Genomic DNA, 12,430 nt, shown 5'->3' with positions numbered 1-12,430 from the left:
TTCTGTCCTCTTTCTCTTATCAATATACCTTTGATCCATATGATAGTAGAGGCTTGTTATTGGGTAGAACACAGTCTAATCTAGTGGAAAATGTTAGTCTCCCTTTTGGAACGATACAGTCCAGTATAGAGACTGTTCCAAATAACATGAGTTCCAGTTGTCTGTAGAATGTGCTGAAGTCAGCATTTTGTGTTCAACTGACACGCTAGGTCACACAGTAGATATGGGATGATGACATCATACGGGATTCTCTTCCAAGATGTCACAGTCACCCTGTCAGCAAGTTATATCAGATTTTCTGTGGACTAGTTATTAGTTTTAGTTCTAATTGACAACTTATCTGTGATTTAGACTGCAAGTGGTAAATAGAAGTCAACAAAGGTAGTGATGTCCTTCATGGATGATGACTTTCTATTGACCAATGAAAGTAGTTTCCCATCAAAGATGTTGGTAGGGAATTTGGACCAATCAACAATGATTGTTTTTGGAATGATGACCAATCAGTGAATTAGGTATACCTCACTTTACACATGTAACATTGAGCTAAAATAAATGTACAATGCAACAAGTACAGTTAGTGCCAAGCTGGGCTGTCATTGCATGCCTGTGTTATGAACAGAATACTTTATACTTTCCTGTGATAGAACTGATGAACTCTTCATACTAAAACTGTAGCCAAACCCATTCTCTTTCCCTAGTTCCGCCTGGTGGTGAAGACCACACTGAAACTGCTGCTGGTGTTTGTGGAATACACAGAGAACAATGCACTACTTCTCGTACAGGCTGTGGATGCTGTCGACAACGACAGAGGTAAGCAATTTATTTATTTGTCAATATCAAATACCACTTTAAAACATGCTGAAGGATTGATATACATGTAACAGGTATTACCACCTTTCCAATGTATCAAATGAGAAATCAGACTGTATAAGGTTTGAACCACTCGCATCAGGAAGAACGCTAGCTCTTTTTGATAGGTGTGGTTGGTTCTTAACAGGTGGTGTGTTGCTTTGTCATCAATGGACTTATGAGTTTGAATGCCTGAATAGCCAGATGGGAGAATTTTTAGGAGAAAGTAGATAGATGTTATAGCAGTAGTAGAATTTTGAAAGCAACTTCTAAGGTTCTATCAATGATAATGATATTGATTAATTGTTTTATAAAACTAAAAAAGCTGTAGACTGAGTCTTTTTCAAAAGAACATTTAATTTAACATACACCACTGTTATTATATTTGCAGGCCACAAGCCATGGTCCAACATCATGGATGTTCTAAACGAGAGAGATGCAGTAGATACAGAGCTGCTTGTGTATGCCATGACACTGGTCAACAAGGTGAGATAGATTACAACACTTAAAAAAATAAAAATTAATTACAGCATGTACAAAATGTTCTACTGTAATAACTAGGGAGAACCTATAAAACACCTTTTTCTTTACCCCAAAAGCTCCAAAAAGCTAAGACCAGGACCGGGACAAAAATGCAAAAATGGAAAATTTTGCTGTAGTACCAAGGTCACACACTTAGGTGGAAGCACAAACACACCAAAAATAAGGGATTTCTTACTTTCACATTATAACGCTTTGTTTTCCAGACTCTGAATGCAGTTCCTGATCAGGACACCTTTTATGATGTCACAGATTCACTAGAGGAGCAGGGCTTAGAGAAAATCATACAGGTCAGCTATGCTCATTTTTCAGTAACATGCATGTTGTCATGCATATACGCAATGTATGCTTTCACTGTTCAAATGTCTACAATCTGATGTGATGTTTATCTTTCTTAATCTATCTTACAGAGACATCTAACCAAGAAGGGAAGTGATCTTGACCTTGTGGAGCAGATGAAGATATATGAGGTGAACAAATAGTATTTTTTTCAATGATGAATATAAAAAAATTGTATGAATGATTCATTGATTTTAATGATAAAGAATGATTACAGTAAAAATAATACATTTTGCATGTTGTAAGGAAAGCATTTCTTTGTTCACTTTTCCTTTATTTTTTTTCAGACGGCTCTAAAATTTGAAGATGGTGAAGAAAATATTCCAGAAAGTTCGCAGAACACATTAAGGTGAGAGAAAAATCACATTAAGGGGGTATTGCAGAACATTGTAGTTATATTTCAGCCATACCATAGGTATGGTGAAATATATTGTATTCGTAATGTTTCTTTCTTTCTTTCTTTCTCCTGTCAAATCTTCAAATTAACTCAACTCCGCCATTTTTGAACCAATTGACTTGAAATTTGGCACAAAGGTAGAGTAAGCCAATACCCTCGGGTGTTTTTTTCATTTTTTTCATATCTGCCTTGAAAATGATTTTATTGAGGTTTTTGTCAATTTTTATGTATATTTTGGGCTCTTGTACCCCGGTATTACAGCCGAATGACATGAAATTTGGTACAGAGGTGCCCTGATCATATGCCCACCCAGATTTAATAACAGTTTTGGGATACGGTACAACAGAATGCTTAATTTTGCGATTTTTGGCCATTTTTTGACAAAAAAAGCACATTTTTGCCTCCTGTACCCTCGTTTTACAACCGAATGACCTGAAATTTGGTCTAAAAGTGCCCTTTAATTAGGTGCACATGAATTCAATAACAGTTTTCCCATACAGTACAACATAATGCTTAATATTGCGATTTTATGGCCATTTTTTGACAAAAATTTGACATTTTTGGCTCCTGTTCTCTCGTTTTACAACCAAATGACCCGAAATTTGGTACAGGCGTGCTCTAGCTATTTATCCAAATGACCCATGTATAATTTTTAGCATGCAACACTTTAAAATGTTATATTTGGGAATTTTTTGGGTCATTTTCCAATGGCCAAAGGGGTCAACGACCTCAAGGCCTATTGTTGCATGAGGGAGATGGCTGAAATATGCTGTATTTGCTCTCAAGCAAATGTCGGCCTTCTAGTTTTTGTTGTAACTATGTAGTGCCTAGTGGCACATAAGTCTGCAAGATACCTTGCTGTTTCTGTTTTAAAGGGAGGGGTTGCTAGCTCTTCCACTTTTCACGTGTTCTAGCCGCCTCCTAAAACATGTTGGAAAAGGTTGAAACTGATTTAACATTCCTTCTGGAGCCTAACCTTGGAACCAAAAGGCAATCTATAGACAGAAGACAACTCAGCATGTTAAAGGTTAAAGTACAATTATCATTATGATGATTTCTTTCTTGTAGGAAAACAAGAAGAACCATCAGCCAAACCATTAGCGATGAAGGTGAGTAACAAGTGTTTGCTGAAATTTGCTCTTCTATGAGATAATACCTGTATGTGTCTTGTGTATGCCTTCAACATTGGAAATTCACAATGTGAGCTTTTCATATTTGTACAAAAATGCTACATTTGTTTATTCCAGTGTCATATGTTTTAATGTTACTGCACAAGGTTGATACTTGGTTTCTCGTGTTTGCTCTCAGCACGCCAAAGCCTGAGGAAGAGTAGACGACACTCGCTGAACGCAGGAGACTCCAGCCCAAGTCCAGGTGGAAAGGGTCGCTCTGAAACAAAGGGGCGCACAGAAACAGACGGGGAAACCAGAAGGTACACTTAGTTACCTGTCCCTTTTGCTGTGCATCTTCTTTACACAACTGTAAAATGGTTGACACAAGTGGGTAACAAAGTCAAGGTCAATTTATGGCCAAGACATATTATACAATCACAGCCAATGTTTTGCTTTGTCACTTTCCTTGTATTGTTTGCAGAGACACCTAGCTGCAAGGCCTAAACCATAATGAACCTTTGCCTTTCCAACATCCGCCTACCTGCCAAAATGTCATTACAATTGGTCCATTTTATTGCTAGAGAAAATTGTTGGAAACACAGACGAGCAGACACACGGAAAACAATAACTCCCATTTTCATGGAGTTAAGGAATAAACTGAAATAAAATACAGCTCATAGCTTGGAAGTTCATTCTAAAACTCATTCTGAAGCAAGGTTGAACTGTAATTTACAACACAAAAATTGGACTTTTTGACTGTCTAACTACAGTCTTTGTCAATGTATGAGCAGTGCACAGCTTCTGTGACATCACATTATACATTTAACATTTGACTTGTTAAGCAGTGGATCATACATGTACATGACTGTATGTTGCAGAAAGTTTTTGGCATTCCCGTCTGTGTAAAGAGATAGTTATAAAGCCTTGATGTAAATGGCTTCCTTCACTCCTCTTGCTCAAAATTGTGCTTCTGAGTCCAAGAATATGACTCAGTGTCTGTGTCTATTCACAGGAGTAGGTACTCTGCTGACTCTGAGACCAGCGACGATGGCGGAGACAGGAAGTCCAGGTACTCCTCTGGGGTGACCCGCCAGCCTCGGGAGTCCACCATCGCTGAGGCGCCCAAACAGAACGGACTGTCAGGGTCCACAGAATGTAAGTGCATGTCATTGAGTAATCCTGCATATTAACCTTTGAACTGTGCACTTTTCAAAGTTTCTTCTTCCAAGCAGGTGTCACTGAAAGACGGAAAAATCAGGATTGGTAAGGTGGGATTCAATCACCGAACAAATTTACGAGTTTTTCCATTACATTATTTTAGGTGACTTTATATATGAAGTCATGCATATGACGGTGTAGTTTAAGGGCACTCAGAATAGCAAAATTAGCCATCATTGTACAATAACAATCTTCGCTTTAGGAGGCAGGGGTTAAGAAATCAATGCACATGTCTGTGTGACCTTACTTAACCCAAGACCTGTTAAGCGTTATTTGAACGGCAAACGCAACTTCAAAAGTCATTAGACACTGCAGAAAAAGTCACAGTTGTCCTTTGCCACATTTGTCACATTGCAGCCTTTGATGTCCAGTCAACAGAACATGTCCCTTTGTTTATTAGGGCCACACCAAATGCACAATACACATTGCTTGCTTTTTTCAGTTCAACTTAACGAAAGGTAAATTCTAAGATGAAAAGGAGGAAATAAAATGTGCTAACAATGAGACTGGGTGTTGATTTTGAAGGAACTTTGCATAAAATTTCTTCATATGTAACTTGTAAGGGCATAAAATATCTTCAGAAGGGCCTAGAATATCTTCAGAAAGAATACTTTATCTTCCAATCTTGAAAAAATGTAAGTATCTTGCAAGTTTGCAAGCTACATAGAAATACACATTGGTTTTATAAATGACTGATTTGAAATAAGGAGAAATTAGAAATGTCAAGCTCTCACTGGTAGTTCTTGCAACATAGTGAATGTATGTCTAACTGACAGTGTACAGAACCTAGCAAATGACTTGGATTAGCCTTAATCCTCACACCTCCCAACAGGGTATGTCAACATGTCCAGCCTTGGTCCTGCACATGTGAGAAGTTGGGCAGCCCTTAAGCCCCACTTAGTCAAACTGTCCCCATGTTTGTCATTCTCAGGAGGTCTCCTTTGAGATCGGAACCTTTCCACATGTGGGGGGAACCTTGCATCGATACTGTTTCACCCCATGTTTGTGGTGTTGCAACTTATGCCAGAATTGAAGACTTTTGTAACATTTTATGCTCTTTCAAAATGTTAGCTTAACTTGAATGTGTATCGGATAATGGAGCATCTCTACATTTAAGTGTACATTTAATGTTTCATGTATAGGGAAGACTCCCTGGCATACAGCAGTTGCCTTTTCTCTAGGTGCTGATATCTTGCTTTATATACAAGATACTCTGACACTCCTTATTCATGTTTTGAAAACAGGGGTCACAGAATAAATAGTGTCAGATATACCAGCAGACAGTTGTCCTAAGTTTAGCGCTGTGAGTCACGGTTTCCCCAGATATACCTCAGCATCTAAGGTATTTTCCTTCACACGTTCTAGAATCCTCCAGGGTGATCCCATGGAATTTTGTTGGTTACATTTCTAATGTCCTACGTAAACCTCTACGTCATACTTGGACTGTTTGCCACACTAAGCAAGGCTGATATATGATAAGATGAATAGCCTTTGCTACCTTGAAAATGAAACTGACTTCAGCAGTTCCCAAAGTCATTACCCCCACTGTTGTTTGTTGTCGCTAAACTTAAAACGTCACCTTGGCCTGGTTGTTAAAGACGCTATCAGAAGATCACACAGTATTAGAAAGCCACAGGATTAGAAATATTTGGTTCAAACAGAAAAGATGACGTCAGTGGGAGAAAGATCCAGATTTTTCCAGATTATGAAGCGGGTGACGTGACGTTCTATTCCTCGGAGACTAGCTGGTTGGGGATGCTTGAGTGTTTGCCTCCCCATTCATTGACACAAACATGTGAACAATTTTCCTGACAACACATTCTGACATTTGCTTGGCACATGTCGCTCGCTGAGATTCCAAGCTGTAAGGAAACTAGGTGGCTGTGCATTTAGACCAAGCTAACTCCAAAACAGTATTCCCTAAGCTTCTGTATGAAGTGTGTAGCAAAAAACAAAACAAAACAAAACAAAACTAATTGTAGCAGTCCATGAGCCCCAAATTTAATGTATCCAATGTATTGGAATGTTGCAGTAAAGCATTGTATTTTCGATGTACTATAACAGTTGTCCTACTACAATATCTTTTTGGAGGACCTGTTTGTCAGTACTCATATGTTGTACAATGTACATATGTCTTATGCACATAGTGTGCTAAAATCTGAAACAATATTGAAAATAATGAAATCTTATTTGCTAGTTGGTTATTGACTGTATGTTGTCCAGTTCCTTGAAGGGTAGGCAGCAATGTCACTATAACAATCGGTCTAAAGAATCGTGTTAGTTTCAGCTTCTAAGTATTTGTTGAAAACAAAAATCAGAAAAATATCTATTTCCAGTGACTCTCTCTGTGGTCAGTGCCCGGTGCAGTATGTGACTCAGAGCCTATTTACTTGCCATGAAAGTCACCACCACACAAGAAGTGGGTTACGTACGAGCAGACTTGACCCCTTTCTGTCAGGTCAGGCTTGCTCGGTCCTTCTATTTGCTCTTGGCAACCAAGAGCGTCCCTGCCCCTGTTTGCGATCTTGATGTGGAGCTAAATATAAAACAAGACTCAAGTTTCCAAATTAACCCATAGTGCACGGATTTCTCCAACTGAAGTCTCCGTAGCATCGCAGGCAACAAAAAACGGAGGGTACATGGATATTTGTGGAGGTGGTTCTGGTTTCAGGGAACTGGCATCTTGATTTGAGGCCTCCAGGCATTCCATCCCTTCGGTCAGCTGACTTGTCGGGAAGGTGTGATTTCTCAAGAATCCAAAGCAGTGTGGTCCAGTGGAAGGTTCCGATGGGTTGAATCATGCCTCATAGATAGCTCGGGCTCCCTCCTTGTTGTGATTTATACAGCGGCTCGACTCCCCCACGCAGTTTCGGTAACCAAGATGTTGGGACCGATGGAAGCAGAAGGTGGGTTGTCGGTGGAATACTGTGGTTTTGCAGTTGTTTGATATGACAGGGTTGTCCGTGTGTATACTGACATCTGTCGGATCGCAGTGCTCCAGGGATATATTCAGCTCGTAGTGCTTTTCAGCAAGACTGTTGTCTGTGAGGCACTTTGGAGCAATTCTAGGATCATCTGTACCTGACACTAAGCGGTGGAAAGTGTCTAACTTATGACTAGATGTCATTCTGATGTATTGATGATTTGTCATTTTCTCCACAGCTGGCAAAAGAAGGTCCTGGCGAGACCGAGTATATGGCGGTCAGGAAGATACCAGTAGCAATACCAATAGTAAGACTCCCTTCCCTATGCTCGCTGAATTTGCTGCTATATGTATGTATCACAGCTGCGCCCGTGCATGTAACTTGTACATCTGCTATGTATTTTCTACATACTTGTAGGTATGTTTTGATGTTCAACTTGCCTGCATACAGCATCACTGGTATAGCGTAGTTGATAAGTCAATTATCACAGTGGGCTATGGCGTAATCCAACTCTTGGAATGTCGTGTGGGGAAATTAGTCGGTAAGATATTGGAGATTAGTAGCCCAGGATAAGACGTGATGTAGCAAGTGGTGGGTACAGATCTAGCTTGCACAGCGAATCAGTGTTTACCCCTGAAGTCAAGCCAACAACGTCCCCCTGAGAAAAGCTCGCGTAATGAAAACCCCAAGCCGCAATCTGCCCATAAGATGGAACAGGTCATGGCTATTTGTGGACCGCAGTTGTGTCCCTGTTACTGCACGACTGCTCCTAAATGTCTCGCGATGACGTCTGACACTGCATGACGACTGCGGTGTATTTGACCATGTCAGGATTTGAAATATCATTATGTGATCATCAAAAATATTTCTTTGTAGAGGTGATCTCAATGTCATCACAGTTGACAAGTATCTAAAATTTGTCTGTCCTTACCACTCTTCTACAAGAATTTTACACAGACAAAAAGTTTATATAGACTCAACCTTCAACATCATACAAATTTAGCTTGCACAGTTGAAGCGGAACAGTCCAGTTTTGATGACTGTTCTAAATAGACTGACATGGTCAGATACACTGTTATATGATGGCTCTGATGCTGGACTTCTCACTATGTATGCAACTTGAGGACTTGGGACTTGTTTGCACCAGACTAGATTAGCTTTTACTGCCTCTTTGATCTTATGCTTGAATGCTTCTCTCTATCTTTTCCAACTTAAAGATCTGTATACATTATTTTGTACATGTAGATCAAAATGCTTTTCTGTAATTCCTGTACTACCACCTGTTAAAAACAATGCCATCTATCTTGAAGTTCTTCTTCTCTGTCTTATCTACTGTACTGTCTTTACTTTTCCTTTAACATCTGTGCCTTCTTCTTTTCCTCCGCTGTCTCAGGCAGCGGATATAACCGCGGCTACAGGTCGTGGCGAGAGGAACTGTCCAAGTTCGACCACATTCTCGGCACGACTTACGGCATCTCCGCTAACCGCCACTCCCGCTATAAGACTCAGACTGACTCTGACAGTGATAGCTTACGCAAAGACAAGGACACAAATGAGGAGAAACAAAAGGAGGAAAAGGAAACAGAAACACCGGTTAAGAGGGGTACTTTCTATGAAATTATGAAGTCCATAGAAGACCAGAAAAAGCAAGAGCAGGAACCCAAGAAAACCCCTGAGGAACTCGAGGAGGAAAGAAAGGCAGCTGAAGAACAGAGATGTAAGACTGGAGAGTTGGTAGCAAGTTTCAATCAGTTACAACTTTAGAAAGTTTACGTAAAAAGGTTTGCAGTCATTTGATACATCCACACTTGGGGTTCATAAGTGTAACGGCTTGATCCCAAGTTTGAAGTCTAGTTTGTTGAAGTCATATAGCAAAACAGGGCAGGCATGAACAAGCATGGAAAGTGTTGAGCCCAGTGTTACAAATCTTAAGATACAAGAGAATTGGTGATTTACCTGTAGGCAGATGTTAAGTTTCATGTAACATGTACATTGCAGTGTCACCATTCTTCATATGCTTATCACACAACCATTGCAGTACCTATACGGTATTGTGTTTTGATTTTTGCGAATCTGGATATGCGCCCATAACTCACAGTAAAGCACCTAATCGTTTAAGCTGCATTTTTCATCACTAAAACCACCCGGCATTTTCTTCATCCCACAGGTTGCTAACACCTTCCATTCCACAGTGCCATCATCCGCTGCAGCCATTGACAACGTCATTCATTTTTCAATGACATTTCATCACTAACCACTGAGAAATTTTCTAGCTAAACCCCAAACTTGTTTCCCCAGTGAAAGAGATGTATGCAGAAGAGGCCAGGAAAAGATGGAAAGAGAGATATTTGGAGGAGACAGAACTGGTTAGATGTAAGAGATCTTTCTCTACTTCTGTTGCATTCTACAACTACTCTACGTATAAATCTGCAATGTTACCACAGTCAAGATATTATATACTTACTACCATAATTGCGGATTATTTGTTAGGCTCCAGTTTGTTACAGTAGTTTTTGGGGCCTTTTTTTGTTCTCCAACAGTGTCATGCATGTTAAGCCCTCTATGTAATTGTAGAATCTCTAGAATAGCAGAGATGTTCTGTTTTTGTAGATGCTGCTTTCTTTGCTTTTCTATTCTATGTTTTTTCCACGTGTTGCCCTCTTTTAAACTTTGTGAACTTGTACAACAGCTGACCCAGACTTCTGGAAAAAGGCCGAAGAAATACAGCAAAAAAGAAAAGAAGAAGCAGCAAAAGGTGTCACTTTCCTTCTTGTTTTCTGACTTTTTTATCACTCTCTGTTGTAATCTCATTGTACTTCAATCATACTGTGTCATTCTAAGACTTATGCTTTTTTAGTTACAGAACTGATTTTCATGTACATGTACATGTATCTATCTACCTCAAAAAAGTACAATGTACATCATTGTATTGGCATTTATGCACAGTTTACTTACAATGTACATGTACATGTACATGCACAGTCATAATGTCATAATGTCAATATTCTCATATTCTCGAGCTTCTCATAGCAGGGTCTAGTTGACATTAATTTAAGGTTGGTATTTTTAATTGTGGTTGGTACATGTACTTAAGGTTGTTCTAATTTCAGGTTCCTACCAACGACAAAGCCATTCATGGAGAGACGATGTTGCCAAGCAATTAGAATATGCTAAAAAGCTAGAAGAAGAGGAAAGAAAAGGTTCCTATGATTTAAAGCTTTACTAATTTATTCTTACATTGAGCATGATTTTCTTTTAAAAGGGATAGGGTTGGTGAATGTAGTGAAGAGATGAGCATGATGTTAGAGTTGACATGTAGCATGTAGTTTTTTTTGTTTATTATGATTATAGAAGCTTGCTGTTTACTAACTACAATATACATTTTATACTTGCAAGACCAGGAATGACCATCTATAGTGCCTGTGTTTGAAAGTGCTGGACCAAGTGTATTTATGTCATGAACGTACAATCAGGACTATCATGATGAAAACTTTTGCAGTGACTATTTGATGTATTATTTTTGTTTGTGGTTATGAGTTCCAGTATTTATAGTTTGGTGCCTTTATCACTCTCTTCATCAGTTGCTGAACTCGAGAGACAAAAGAGAGAAGAAGAGAGACGGGAACTCTGTAAGCATCTAATCTATTCATTTGCTCCCTGCATCCTTAGTCTAGTTTCTGCTCTAGGAATCACAGTAGCTGGGTGTTGGTGAACAGTTTTGCATGCCGATGGGTGGAAAAATGGTTGACTATTATCGTAGATGTCGTCTTCAAAAATGTATAGTTCATTGTATTGTGTGTTTTTTATTCTGACCTTATACTTACCTAGAGATATGGCTTGTATACTTCAGCAGTCACTTTCTATAGCATGTTTGTAGCATTTATAACCATATATGGTGGAGCAAAGGAGAGATTACATTCTCCACTGTGAGCTTCTGTCATAAGCATTGTCTACCAAGGATAGATAAATGTATGCATGGTGGAACTGAGAAGCAAATTTGCTAGGTGAAGGTTGGTGAAATGTTTACAAAAAAACATCATTCATTAACTTTGATAAGCAGTCACTTTTTATCGGTAATGTCAAAAAAGCATGGCTTTGTATGCGGAAGGTACAAATGTATACACATGTTCATTACATCATGTTTTCTCAAACAAGCATTGTTAAGTTCAAGGTGGTCAGTTTCTGTTGTGTTTTTCTCTTATCAAGCATGGATTTTCATTTGAATTCATTGTGTAGTCTTTAAAAAAAGCATGGTTTGATACATGTATTTGGTGGTTTAATTCTCCATTGCATCATTGTTTTCTCAGACATGTATGGTTGTCATGTTAAGCAATTCATTGTATACTAACTTGTATATCTAATTCTCAATACCTACAATGCACAGTTACCTAACTCATGGTTTTATGTGACTACACTGTCTAGGTTTTTGATATACATGTAAGGGATTGTAACATTGATGAACACAGACAATTGTGTGGACACGTAACACATTTCTCCATCCCTGTCCCCCTGTCTGTGTTCACATCATTGTTCTGTATACACACACAGACCTGATGATGGGAGGAGAATTCCCAGTCTTTGAGGATTGGTCCCGCGATTGTGAGAAAAGTCATGCATATGACGTTGATCAGCATGGCTTGGGCATTTTTCAGTGGCTGCTCTGTCTATAGACGGTAATTTGGTGTCAGCATTGTAACATGGGTCAAATCAGACCCCAGTCACACACAGCCAACCATGGCCTCCCAACCTTCTCCAGACCATGGTTTTGAGAGTTAGTTGATGGTTTGGAGTTGGTTGGTGAGGTTGTCTTCTACTGTACAAAAGTCATGCTAGCCTGTAGTAAGTACTTTTTCAAAGTCATATTCTGCTTGAATGTGATCAGAAGAGTGAACTGGAGCTAGAATAGGATGGATTCCAGGTAACTTCCAACCCAGTGCTGAACTTTGTTTGGGAGTGGTTGGGAGCAAAGTCTTGGAAAGGTCCTGAAGTGTGACAGGGGCTTTCTTGAGAAAAAGAAGAAGAGAAAGAGTATGCCAAATTAGACAGGGCAG

The 12,430-nt window shown here is 39.3% G+C and overlaps 1 protein-coding gene across 44 annotated transcripts in view; it reads left to right on the top strand.

The window, feature by feature from the left end:
• The window catches only part of LOC118418691 (FH1/FH2 domain-containing protein 3-like), an 82,644-nt gene that overhangs the window by 51,178 nt on the left and 19,036 nt on the right, over positions 1-12,430 (top strand). For 26 of the 44 annotated variants that reach the window (XM_035824723.1, XM_035824687.1, XM_035824696.1 and 23 more), the window contains 15 exons: positions 699-810; positions 1,241-1,335; positions 1,596-1,679; positions 1,800-1,859; positions 2,016-2,077; positions 3,194-3,234; positions 3,434-3,557; positions 4,250-4,392; positions 7,618-7,686; positions 8,773-9,096; positions 9,678-9,752; positions 10,069-10,134; positions 10,490-10,579; positions 10,961-11,008; positions 11,928-11,978. In XM_035824723.1, coding sequence (XP_035680616.1) covers positions 699-810; positions 1,241-1,335; positions 1,596-1,679; positions 1,800-1,859; positions 2,016-2,077; positions 3,194-3,234; positions 3,434-3,557; positions 4,250-4,392; positions 7,618-7,686; positions 8,773-9,096; positions 9,678-9,752; positions 10,069-10,134; positions 10,490-10,579; positions 10,961-11,008; positions 11,928-11,978 — 1,444 coding nt within the window. Of the gene's footprint in view, positions 1-698; positions 811-1,240; positions 1,336-1,595; positions 1,680-1,799; positions 1,860-2,015; positions 2,078-3,193; positions 3,235-3,433; positions 3,558-4,249; positions 4,393-6,824; positions 7,362-7,617; positions 7,687-8,772; positions 9,097-9,677; positions 9,753-10,068; positions 10,135-10,489; positions 10,580-10,960; positions 11,009-11,927; positions 11,979-12,430 lie in introns of those variants that run through there. The other 18 variants (XM_035824699.1, XM_035824718.1, XM_035824719.1 and 15 more) reach the window with 11 other exon arrangements.

Source organism: Branchiostoma floridae, chromosome 6 (assembly GCF_000003815.2).
Source record: "Branchiostoma floridae strain S238N-H82 chromosome 6, Bfl_VNyyK, whole genome shotgun sequence".
Lineage (NCBI taxonomy): Eukaryota > Metazoa > Chordata > Leptocardii > Amphioxiformes > Branchiostomatidae > Branchiostoma > Branchiostoma floridae.
Note: the sequence above shows the minus strand (reverse complement) of the source record. Positions and strands in the feature narration are given on the sequence as shown.